The sequence below is a fragment of the Mugil cephalus genome, chromosome 9 (genome assembly GCF_022458985.1).
Source record: "Mugil cephalus isolate CIBA_MC_2020 chromosome 9, CIBA_Mcephalus_1.1, whole genome shotgun sequence".
Taxonomy (NCBI): domain Eukaryota; kingdom Metazoa; phylum Chordata; class Actinopteri; order Mugiliformes; family Mugilidae; genus Mugil; species Mugil cephalus.
Genome location: NC_061778.1, coordinates 16226449 through 16239323, shown reverse-complemented (window position 1 = coordinate 16239323; position 12875 = coordinate 16226449). Strand labels below are relative to the sequence as shown.

Sequence of the window (12875 nt, the reverse complement as noted above, 5' to 3'; positions counted from 1 at the left end):
TGTGGCATATTTCTCCGACGGATTCTCTTCTCGCGCGTCTCTACGCGTCTCATCGCGCTGAACCGTCGCCGTTTCAAGTTTTTCCTCCCAATTAATCAGAATTAACAAATGTCTACCTGTTGTTGTTTTTGTTCGCAAAGGCCAATTATTTCACACTCCAAGTGAAAAGCCTCCACGCGGACAAAAAGCGTTCATTGTGAAACGGGCGACAGAGGGCTGAAGGTACCTCACAAAGAGCCCTGTGACGTACAGCTGCACTGACACTGCTGCATCATACAGAATACACTGCAATGGAAGGACGTACTATAAAAGCTGATTCAAAGAAAATATGTTTAAAATGTATATTTTCTAGTTTTATTAGAAACACATTTTTGTCAACATGTTGTATTTATACAGTGAATGGTCTAATATGCACTGGAGGTCACATAAGCTTAGGTTTATTGGAACAATAAAAGACATATCATGAGGGCTTGATATTCAAAGAGATGTAGCAGCTAACAGCTGCGTTTTTGACCATCAGTTTTTAATAGTTTGGAATTTTCTGCTTTGAAGACACAAAAATAAAACCTGTCTAAGTATGTTATATTAACAATTTTATGAATGTATTGTCAGCAAACTAAAAAAATTAAGAAGTCAATTACTCCTTTTAACACTTACATTTTGTCTCAACACATTCTGCGATGATGGTGCAAAGCACTTTAACAGTATTTGTGCTATTTTTTTTATTTTTTTTTTAATTTGGCAAATGTCTACTTTACTTGTGTTTTTATTTTTTATTTATTTATTTTTTTAACTTTTTTTTGTAAACAACATCTTGTACAAACTAGCACAGTGAACCACAACCCCAGCAAATGTGTTTTTATCTCCATACAATATAAATGAAATCAATACAAAAGTTTGGTTGGTTGCTTGGAACATTTTTATACGGATCGAGAGGTTCTAAAACATGGTTTTTCGAGACTTCTGGACTCCTGAATGAAATAGATTACGTAAACAATTGACTGCTCTAAGTCCCATTTAGAACCCCGGTAGAAGATTTTTAGAAGGTAGACTTCATTTCAACATTTCAAGTTCACTTCCGTTTTAAATAAAGGGTTTGCAATCCATAGAGGGTTTTTACGGGTTTCGCCTTTTGAAGGCAGCGTTCTTCAGATTTGGTGGAAACTCTAAAACCAAGAAAAGAAAGGAAAAAAAAAGAAAGAAGAAGAAACAAATAGTCCAGGCAGAGGAAGAAACTGTCATTTCTTCTGGCCTCCAGAAACAGTGTGAAAAAGGTTAAGTGTCAATATGGCAGAGCCTTGAGAGGCAAAGAGGTCTGAGGAGCTTCTGAATAAATACAAGGGACACGTCTAGTGCCTCGAACATAGTCTGAACGCCGCTCAGCCTTTCGTGCAGTGCCAGGTCAGCACACCACCAACCTTTGGCCACTTTATTCTCTTTCTGTAAAGCTATTGAAGTCTTTGACAGTAGCTAATGATGTTTTCATGTTCGGGACATACTATAGGAGATTTCGATAAGGGTTGTTTTTTTTGTCCCGCCAGTGAGCGTTGGAGGGTTCTGTCGCTATGCCAGGACGTTGACAGGAATCAGGAGAGATGACAGGGTGCCCCATGGGTCCAAAGAAAGAGGGTAGATAGGAGGGGGGGGAGGGGGGTTCAGCAGTCTCACCCATTTTTTTTCTCTTTCATAAGTCCAGTTATTGGGTGGGTGAAAGAAGCAATTGAAACACCCAAATACAATACTGAAGACAATGTTTTTAAGCATAATTATTATGCTGAATACGCTTTCCCGACAAAAAAAAAAAAAAGAGATCAACAAATTTAATGAGAAAATAAATAAATAAATAAATATCAAAACACCCCCTCCGCCCCCACAATAAAGAAACAGATTCAATGGCATTGCCCTAACCCTGTCGATATCCGTGTCCTTGCTCTTGACCCCTGCCCCCCAAACACCACCAAACCTCACCGCGCTCCAACGCCAAAACTCTGGCCGGTAGAGTCCACTTTCTCAAAAAGCTACCACACAGTGCCCTCGTTCATTTCCGAAGGCGGGTGGGACAGGTGGTTGTTGTATCCGCTGCCGTTCAGCGACAGTGAGGTAAAGGGCGGACTTGGGCCGAACACCTCAGAGGAGATGCTGTGCAGAGGCCCCGGGATGCCGGGCTCTGGGCTAGGAGAGTCCCCCGGGTGGTGGGACATGATATCGGAGAAGCGCTGCACCTCGCTAGAGGGGTGGTGGCCCGGCAGGGGGTGGTCCATACCTCCGAGGGGGGTGCCCGTGGGCCCCGATGAGGGCACAAAGGGCAGATCGACTGGGGTCTGGGCCTGCGACGACGGAGGCCCTTGAGGGAAGAAGTCGTAGTTTGCTCCCGGGCCGTAGTACTCGCTTTGATAATCTGCAGATCCAAGAGAAGAAGGAAAAACCTCGGCGTTAGCTCCGACTGAGAACAATGGGTGTGCAAGAAATAATTCTGGGGACGTTGAAGAATTCATTGAATATACATAGCTTGATTTGTATTAGAGAGAGAGAGAACCCCTCGCCGTGCTACATTAGTCACAGAGCATGCTACACTTAAATCAAAACTGCAATTGGGTGGGGAGAACAACGTGGCCACAAAATTAATTAAAATGGGGGCCATTTCATCAGCAATTCTACCTACTGAGACCGTCTCCTTTTTTTTTTTTTCAATTCAGCAGAATATTATTAGACTTTTTGCTTCAGCAGAAAAGACAAAGGGCCGAGCACAAATGAAATCCTCTGAAATTATCAGAGATTTCAAAGCATTTGAAGAAATATCGGTATCAAGCCGCTCAGGTGTAAACTAACTTCACTTGAAATTAATTCTCTGCTCACTGATTTTCCGAAAGCGCACGGATGAGGTGACCCAAACAGAGTAATCTCACATCTGAGTTTGTTATTCTCCATGCCTCTCTTGTGCTGAATAAACTCCTTTCGTGCAGAATATCCCAAGTTGCAAGAAAAAAAAAATAAAAAATAGCAAGAGCTGCTTATGTAGATATTAGTCAAATATTTGCACTGTAGTTTTAGTGAAATCAACCCAAAGACAAAAGTGATCAATTTACTAGTGGATGTGCCATTAAACAGTTCTACATAAAACAGCTATACAATGAAATAGATGATATGATAACTCAGGAAGTCAGAGAACATGCAATATTTTTTCCCTTTTAAAATATACCTCACCACATAATCACGCCAAGCAACATTTTAAAATGGTTAAAATATTTTCCACTGAATCATTTGCAGGGTGTAAAACAAATAATATATCTCCAACAATAAAACAAATAAATAGCAAGTTTACCTCCGTAGTAGGAGAAGGGCCCGTTTGGAATGAGCTCCCCGGGCTCCAGCCGGTCCACCAGCGTCCTCATCCGCCTCGGGCTCCGGAAGAACGCGTGCCTCCGGGCGCCCAGCGCGCTCAGCTGCTTCATGCGCCTCTCTTTGGAACGTCGGTTCTGGAACCAGACCTGGGCACACAGATAGACGCACACACCGTCACTACCTATCACTCAGCAAACGCGCAATAGACTGCTGACGCCATTTTCTATGGCACGTCAATGCTTCTTTTCTGGCAATGGGAGGAAAGAGGGCGAATTTGTGGTGATGGGGAAGGGAGGCTGAAAGATGCTTTTATATCTAAACACACACACAAATGGCATTTGCTGTAAATATATAAACAAACCTCAATGCGTAAATTCTTCCCAGTTCAAATTGAACCGCGGCCTCATTATGTTCTATATTTGCCTTGGCACCTGCACCACACTGGCTTCTTATTAAAGTCAATAACCGCGCTCTCTGTGTGTTTTGCGGCGTGCGTGATGAGCCGGTGCGTTAAATCCGCAAGGCTCTGCGGCAGAGAGGGGACTGTGCCCAATTATCGTTACAGGAACGAGAGTCACATAACCTCCCTAATGATCTTTTAACCCTCCATTTACTCCGACTGAAGGCTACAGCAGCGGGGGCTTAAAATCTCCAATTAATACTTAATAAGAGGGTTGTTACCAATATATTACCGGGCTCTTAGAGGTTATCATTTCCTAATCTATAGGCCGGCTCCAGTTAATCACGCCCCATACCCCCACTCCCCCCACTCCTGTTTATACATATTAGATACCCCTACCACTTCCACGTCATTAATCTGCAATGCTAAACCTTATATATTTTTCTTCTTCTTTTTTTTTTAAACCTGTGATCTAACCTGCAGCCTCAACCATATTACAAATGTGTCATCAAAGAAAGAAAGAAATTTAAAAAAAAAGCATCATGAATTTCCAGTAAAATATTTCGACCTACTTTTTCGAAGATTTGTGGTTAAAATATTCGGATATAATAATAATAATAATAATAATAATAATAATAATAATAATAATAATGATAATATATGTCCTCGGGTTTTTCTATGGCTTCTTTCCTGGGTTCCTGCGGCCCTACTGTAATCCAGAGCTCTAAGGAGACAATCTGAAGACCCTTGAAACAGATTTCTGCCTTTCCACTTGGCTGGAAATGGTCACAGCATGGCTAAATGTGGTCGCAAAACGTGATGGCAACGCGGTGCCAGGACTCCCAGCGCTCCCAGCAGCCCGGCGCCAGTTGGCGACTTCGCCCCAGTGCGCGCGCCAAGACTCAAAAATACCCATATAAATTGCCCCTTTTCCAAATCAACCTCGTCCGTCGGCCAATCTTTGAATTAATGAATTCAACGTGTCTGCGCCGTTTGAAAGGGTCATTTAAAAATGGGGGCGGCGGATAGGGGGAGGTGTCGGGGGGCATGCCCGGCCATGGCAGCCTGATATTTTTCCATAAAATATAAGCTGTTACATCACACCTTTTAATGGGTGCGTAACACCCTATAAAACAGGAAAGGCGTCAGCCCACAAACCTCTGCTGGTGGGTGCCCCCTGAATTGTATTTCTCTAATATTTTTCAGAGCCTCTCAGATTCAGAACTTAGCTAATTCACTACTGAGACATATTTAATACACATTGCAAGAGGGGACGACTTGGGCCTCCGTTTAAAAAACGCAACATTTGATTAAAAAAAAATAAAATAAAAAAAATAAAGCCTGTTGGAAATGTGCTTATTTGGCGGCGAATGGTTTAATTCAGGGTGAAATTAATGCTCAGCCCCCTCTGACTTCTTGCAGGATCTCTGGACACGGCCTGGGTTGCTGCTTTACCTGGATGACCCGCATGTTGAGGCCGGTCTCCTGGGCCAACTGCTCCCTGATGTGTCTGGTGGGTTTTGGGGTGGCAGCGAACGCCGCCTTCAGCGTCTCCAGCTGCTTGGCCTTGATGGTGGTCCGGGGACCGCGCCGCTTCCCGCCCAGGTTCTGGTCGTCGTTCTCGTTGTTGACCGTCTCCTTGTCGGACAGAGCGGCTATCTCCGTGTCCTTTAGGACCACGTCGTCCTGTAGCTGGTCTTGAGAGTCCGGCGATAAACTCGGGTCGCTGCATGCCGTTACTGCAGAAATTAGATTTCAAAATAGGGGAGGTTATTACATTACAGGCGTAATATAATCCACACCAATCCACCCCACAAAAAAAAAGTGCTTATCGCAGTATTTGTCAGCAGTGATGAGAGGTCACTTTAAGGTGGCTGATTCAAACCAACATTTATACAAAATTAACACTATTCTTTGAAAACTTGGTTCACATTTAAACTGCATTATGTTTGTTTAACGTGTCCCGATTTATAAAAGATATATAGTGAAACAAATAAATAAAAATGAAACTGCTGTTTTTAAGGGTATCAAATATAAAGTGGACCAAATAAAGATGATCTCCAAAATATAGTTAACGGACTCATCAACAGACAATGAGCTGTTTTTTTTTTTTTTTTTTTTTTCTCCTTCTGGATGCTGTCCTGGTCGTGTAAATGAAGCCAGTGCGGGACGGAGCACATCACATCCATCACAATTTCTCCACATTGTGCCCGGACGCACGCAAACACGCGGACGCACGCACGCACCTGAGAGGAGGTTGGTGTCTTTTACACTGGCGTTGCTTAGGTAATCGTCTTTGCAAACGAATTTGTTCTCGTCTATGATGTAGAGCTCCTCTCCGGTGGAGAGCTGCTTATTGCACATCATGCAGGTGAAACAGTTGAGGTGAAACACTTTGCTCCGGGCCCTCCGAACCAGATCGTTCGGAGAGATGCCTTGTGAGCAACCGCCACACTTGGTGCCGAACCGCCTGCAGGAAGGGGACAGATGAATAATAATTAAAAACAAAATAAATAAATGCTGGTGTGATTATTGTCACTTAAGGTTTACTCTGCAATTTCAATTCAAAATACAATACCAACAAAAAGCAGTGTTTGGTGACGGACTGACGCATGTTAACATTTTAAAATCTTGTTGACTGGAAAAAGGCCTGAAGTCACATTTGTAGTCATATATTTAATATTAAATTTGGATTTTTTTTTCTTAAAAAAGCAAAACAATAAATATTGAATAAATTAAGATTTTATATGTCTCATAGAAACTTAGAGACATTTTATATTTTCAAAATCCAAGAATAAAATGCATAACCATCATCATAATAATAATATTTTATAATGCTGTATTGTGTAGCTTTTATATAGTTTTGATTGTTAAAATGTTGCTGACACATATTATCTTCCTCTATCTAAAATTATGTTCAAATTTGTGTGAGCAATTTCTGTTTCATTTCAATGTTTGCATCTTTTTTTGTGCCCCTTACAATATTCGTACTACCCCTGAAACTACTGCTCCAACAAAACAAGATGCTTTTGGAATCCTAAATTCTAGCCTTGCCATTGACTTCACCGTTAAACAATGTGTATTGAGTGGCGTGCACTGCTTGTTGACTGTGCGTCTGTGATTGCATTGTCTGAAGACTTGATCTTTTCAACTAGTTTACTATTCAAATCCACTTATCACGTCCTCCTCAGCCGGACTGAGCAAACACACCGGGCAGCGGCTCCTCTGGCCGGGGTTTGATCCTGTTCGCTCCCCCGACCGCCTGCGCGCTGTTAAAAAAATACACCCCAAGTGTGATTTCCTCGATTTCCTCACAAACCACCCCCCTCCTCTCCCCGCTGAGAAGCGAGCGCACACGCGTTTTTAATGTGGCTGCTCCTCTTTTGTTGTGGTTTTGCATAAGAATCAAAATTAACAAGCTTTTAATTACTCACTGCTAATCAAAGCTTACTGCCCACAAGTCCTCGTTCGCGCCTGCAGGCACGGACAGGTCGGTTTATTCACCCATTTAGAGGACAAATAATAATAATAATAAAAAAAACTAAAAACAAATAAAACTCTACCTTGATTGTGAGCCTATGTGAAGTCAACATATGCGATTTTAAATTTAAATTAGATTTTTTCTTTTTACAGATAAATGCATTTGTCTTTTATGTTATATTTTTTTATTTCGGTGGATTTTATTTGCCTATTTTACTGTTTTTACGCTTTTCAGATCAGCCTACTTCTATTTTTTTTTCTGATTATTGATGATGAAAACAACTAATTTAAACGTTGCAAAAAATACAAAACATATTTTTGTCTTTTCCAGGATGATGCACCATCAACATATGTACTCCTGTTTTGCTGATAACCATAGTTAGATGTTTTTAAAATATATAACCAGTCACACTACAACCAAAAAAAATTAAAAAATGCGGATGTTTGGAGTTCGCTGCCACCTTTCCACATGCTTACCTAAAGAAATCGTTTTTGCAGTACAGTCTCCCTTCTCGAGAAAAACATTTCTCTGTCAAATTACATTTGCACTCGCAGCACTGCACGCACTTGACGTGCCAGGCTCTGTCCAGCACGTTGAGCAAAAAGCGGTCCAGGATAGGCCTCTCGCAGCCGGCGCAGTGGACCATGGCTTTTGCTGGGCTGTGACCCCCACAAACGAAGCGCACGCACAAACAAAATCAACAACACAGGACGAGCATTGACAGAGTATCTGCTTTCTCCCTCCCCGATTTGCCTGGAGCTCCCGAGTCAATACGCGCGGAGATGCCAGTCGATCAGGTGTCACCACAGATTTCTCCCTGCATGCGTAAAAAAATAAGCTCAGCGTCCAAAAGAAAAGGGGGAAAAAGGGGAAGGGGGTGACCACCACGCGTCCTCTCTGGTGGAAAAGCCAAAAAGTGGGAACAAATAAACCAGTCCTTTAATGGATCCGAGGCAAAAAATCAACTAAGATGTAGCTTTCAACACAGGAAGCTGCGGATCGGCTCAGGCGAGGAGAGCGGAGCCAGTTTGGTTTTCCCGGTGCTCTTGAAAGTGACGCATCGGCCGAGAAGAGCGTCGTGTGCCAGTCACTGGTAGAAGCGGCGTCTAATAAAATACTTTTAGGGCAGAGCTGTCACATAACAAGACACGCACGCCTATAAATAATTCAGTGCACTTTAACATGGCAGCGTATCCACAGTTCAAAAACCCGGCGAGAAACAAAATCACACACCAAACGAAGAAAAAAAAAAAGAGTGTTTCTCCTCTCGCGCTGTTAGACGATCCTGGATGTTTGGCTTGTGGTGGCGTGGACGTGCTGGGACGTGCTGACGGGTCCGGTAGTAGTCAGTGTGTATGCTGGGATGCCCCTCAGTCTCCAGTACCGTGCGTATGGTGGGATGCGCTGGGTCTCCAGTACACTGTCTTGCTCCTAAAGCTCCAGCCCAGCCTTATTCCCAACCTCCTGACGTCAGGCCGCGGCCGGACCAATCAGCACCGTGCCATGCCAGCAACCATCAAGCCGCCCCATCATAACCCAGCGAGGACTCTGGCTGCTATTTATGCCACACACTCAAGACGCCAATTGTCAAGAATTTCCCTGCAAACTGTCATATGTTAGTGAATGTGTTTGGAGGAAGCAGCCGCGACGGAGGGCGAGCAGCGCGCAGGGAGAGACGACAGTTTTCAGCTGCAGAGCAGATTGTCGTCTGGGCATGAGGGGGACATGAAGGAGGAATCTGAGCAGGTAGATACTTATCTTCAGGATAAGGAGGCTGGAGGCGGATATTGCATGACGCGCTCCCTGATTGTTCATTTAAAGTTGCTTTGCGCAATAAAAAAATGGAAGGCGAGGCTGCGCGTTTTGTTATTTGAGAATAACTTGAGCCGTGTGTAATTAATAGCGCTACACACCGCTATATATATGCATAGGCAATGGCTTGGTTCTGGAGATTTGATGCTCTCCCGTGTCCGTGGCAGCGGCGCAGTCCACCGGGTTCTCTTTGGGGATGGGGTGGAAGTGAAAGACGGAAAGGCTCTAAAGTTGACAGCTCATGCAGCTCACCCCGTCAGGAACTCGCGGCCCAGACACCTAGGACAATTCATTAGGGACGTCCAATCCACTTCAAGTCCATCTTAAGTAAATAACACGACGAGTTTAAGAGCCTGATGGATTATTAGTCATTTCCCATCAAAGAGATTTGTCAAGTGTCGTGTTTTGATCATTTCCAGGCCTGCCTTTAGTCTTCAACTCTTCTAGGATCTTTTTTTGTTGCTTAGTGGAAATAGATTCAGAGGGATAAGTTTACATGTTTGTTGAACAAATTCGTTTAGTTCCACCGTCTAACTAAGATTTGCATTTGTCAGAAACCTATTGAATCCTTCTAAATCGTTTATTTGCCGACTGTTTCTATTGTGGCCTGTAAGATAGTAGAATAATAAATGTGAATACACTAAGAAAACGTTGCATTTGTCTTTGTTGTAAAAACAAAAAAGTGCGATCGCATAAGTGGAATCGAGCTCAGTTGTTGCGCACTTTAAAGCAAAGAAAGCGACCATGGGACACCAATTTATTCTGCAGCAATAGCCCGCCAGCACCCTCCTGCATATGGGCTGCTTCTCATGCAAAACGCCCGCCCGTCCCCGTCCAGCTGCCTCCCTCCCGGCGTCTGGGGAGAGCCCCTTTAACAGGACATGTGTTACTGGCTTGAAGAAAAACAGAGATAAGGCTTCAAAACACACACATGCGCACGCACGCACACACACATGCGCCGGGCTCCTTTCTTGTCTCCGTTTAACCCATCTACTCGGCCCGGTCCTCTCCTTCCTCATCTTCTCTTGTCATTTTTGCACTTTTTCTGCACGATTTTCCCGTCTCACCGTCACTAAGCATCTCGCATGTTTCCTTTCCAACCACAGACAGAGAGGTGACACTTTGCTCCATAACGGCTGAACCCTCGATCCGTGGAAGTGCATAGTTTCTTCTGGACTACAAAAGTTACTCGGTTTCTATTTTTCTCCTCCGCTGCAGTTGGAGAAGAGAATATCGCCTTAGAAATTTCGCAACGTGCACAGCAGAGCCCCTCCGCCAACGCGCAGACCTGTAAAGGCGGCGTGCAAACAACAAAAGTTGTTGTTATTTCCATGTCTAGAAGATGCCTTGATAGTCTGTCAGTGAGGATAATCTCCGCCTGATTTAGAATAAGCCAGAGAGAGCGAAAAAGCCAGCTCACGGAGGCTGATTAATCCACGAATAGAATGAATTCAAACTATGGGCTATAGGCTTAAAATATCTCAACTCCCCTCTAGGCAAAGACACTATTAAATGAAAAAATGGTTTCAACCTTACCACTGTAATCCTTTACTAGCAATAGATTTTTATTCGCATCTATTTTTCTTTTTCTTTCTTTTTTTTTGAGGGCACACGTTGTGAATTGGGATTTGTGACGTTGACTCTGTGCTGAAGTTGGAGAAAACAAAACTTTTTCATCCATTTTTATTTTTTATTATTTTATTATTATTATTATTTTACTTAAATCCGTTTTAATCTCAGGATAATTTAAAGCAGATTTGATGACAACGTGAACCTTAGGAAAATGAACATCTAAATTTCAGAAACTAACCACATATCCACCTTTTATTGGTTCCCCCTAAAAGATAGCTTTCATGCCATTCTCATTCTCTGTTTTCTGAGTTCTATGCGCAATTCTGGACGTTCCAGGCCATGCCACCACGTTTAAGAAATTAGATACTCTTATATCAAGGCCATAGTACTGTAAAGCAGCCCAGGAGATTTGGGGTTTATGAAGTGCGGACAAGAGAACTGGTACACTGCGAGATAATTAATCTGAGATAATGAATGAGGCTGTGAAGATGCATGCAATCATTAATTCTAATCATGACACGTTTATTTGTCTCTCCTCTCTCCTCCAGGCTCAGTTTAGAGACACAATGTCAGCACCACGGTGTGTGGGGAGCGCGGATAGGAGAGGACTTTAGAATAAAAGCTGAACGCTGAATCAAGCAGGTGATGAGATGGATTGTGGGAAAAGGTGTTTAAAATATGAAGCAGGGACACTGAGTGATGCCGGGCCGAGCTTGTGCGAACTTACAGCCGTGGTCGCTCAGGCTGCCGAGGGGGGGACTCCTGCAATACAGAGAGAAATATCACCCCCGACTGGAGCTTTGATCAACTGAGTGTACCGGGGAGCAGGAGGAGGAGGTGGGTGGAGGGTAAGGGTACCAGACCGCTACTCTGCTGCTTCGAGCCTCTCTACAAAAAACTCTTTCTTTCTTTCTTTCTTTCTTTCTTTCTTTCTTTCTTTCTTTCTTTCTTTCTTTCTTTCTCATGATATCACAAAAAAAAAGGCTTTGATAATGCGATCAGTTCATGATATCAGCTCCGTTTTTGTTTCACTATTATTTGTATAAATTTTAAATGTCACCACGTGGGATAGAATAAATTATTCCAAGGTGAACCAGGGCCCAATGCGCATACTTTGAAACAAGATAATAAATGAAATCAGAAACCAAAAGGAAATATTAAAAAAAAAAAAAAAAATAATAATAATAATAATAAAAAGGCTGGGATTATTTTTGTATAATTTCGTTGCACTTGTAGTTTTGGACAAAGTCGTGCGTCAAACGAGTGCAATTATAGAGAGGAAGTGAACGAAAATAAAATCAGCCTCAGACATAATCTGGAATTCATTTTAAATCTGAATGCATCTTCAGTTGCACTCCAGTGGCCGCTTTTTTTTTCTTTTTTTTTTTTACAGTGTGTGAAGTGCGCTTCCCATGTGGGCCATCTCCTCTTCAAGTTCTGCAAACCGATTCAAGGTGCACACATTAACGCAAAGTTTTGCATCCTCATAAACCGAACGTGCTTATGAGGCAAAGCTGTTGGGGGGGGGGCGGCGCACTTCCCTGCCCTTTCCCTGCCTAGTCTGTCAATCATTCTTCAGTGCATTATCACGCACTCCCAGGACCGAAATCCGACTCTCCATCCCGTCTTCCATCCATCCATCCATTCACCCATCCATCGTGGCTCCTTCTATCCATCAGGGCGCGCGGTGCTCACGCAGCAGAAAGGGCCTCGCAGCTGGGGCAGGAATTCGGAGTCTGTTTGCGATATAACGGGAGCTGCTGCAAGCTAACACCAAAGCAGAGCTCCACAATCGACTAACTGCTCCCCCCCTCCACTCCCCTTCTCCTGTTCATCGGCAGCCAAACATATGCCGATGTGAACTCGACGTGGATTATTGAGCCAACAGCAACTCTGTGCAAACATTTTTCCAGACTTCCCAACTCCGGTCCCGGCCTGTGCTGAGAGAAATCCAATGGGATTTATAGATCATCTCCCTACAGCTGTCTCTTCTCAGTCAGTCCCCGCTGCCCCCTCCTCCTCCTCCTCTTCCTCCCCCCTTTCCACCTCCCACCTCCCAGCTCCCACACCCCATCCACGCACATTAGCCAATATTCAGAGACTGATGATCTGATATCCGCAGCCATCCGCAGCCAGAGCCACCGCTGTCTTCTCTGCGCTTTCTCTGAGAGTCAATGAATTCGGGGTCCAGAACAGTAAGCCTGCTGAGCCTCCGAGGTCACCTACAAACAAGGCGACCACCACTCACTCCTCTAGGGGGCGAATCCA

General features: G+C 43.7%; 1 protein-coding gene across 1 annotated transcript; it reads right to left on the bottom strand.

Annotated features, from left to right (window-relative positions):
• Positions 1-327: 327 nt before the first annotated feature.
• lhx1a (LIM homeobox 1a) lies at positions 328-8617 on the bottom strand. The gene is made up of 5 exons (XM_047595031.1): positions 7700-8617; positions 5989-6212; positions 5198-5481; positions 3323-3488; positions 328-2398 (listed from the first exon to the last, which is right to left on the bottom strand). Exons 1-5 carry the CDS (start codon positions 7867-7869, stop codon positions 2019-2021), a joined length of 1224 nt encoding a protein of 407 aa, XP_047450987.1. The 5' UTR covers positions 7870-8617; the 3' UTR covers positions 328-2018.
• Between the last annotated feature and the right edge of the window lie 4258 nt (positions 8618-12875).

Bases quoted from the DNA above. Each gene is read 5' to 3' on its own strand.
- lhx1a (XM_047595031.1), bottom strand. From the start codon at position 7,869: ATGGTCCACTGCGCCGGCTGCGAGAGGCCTATCCTGGACCGCTTTTTG. The intron at 6,213-7,699 runs GTAAGCATGTGG...CCCTTCCTGCAG, and splicing joins TGCAAAAACGATTTCTTTAG to GCGGTTCGGCACCAAGTGTG. The intron at 2,399-3,322 runs GTAAACTTGCTA...TTGGATCTGCAG, and splicing joins GCCCTTCTCCTACTACGGAG to ATTATCAAAGCGAGTACTAC.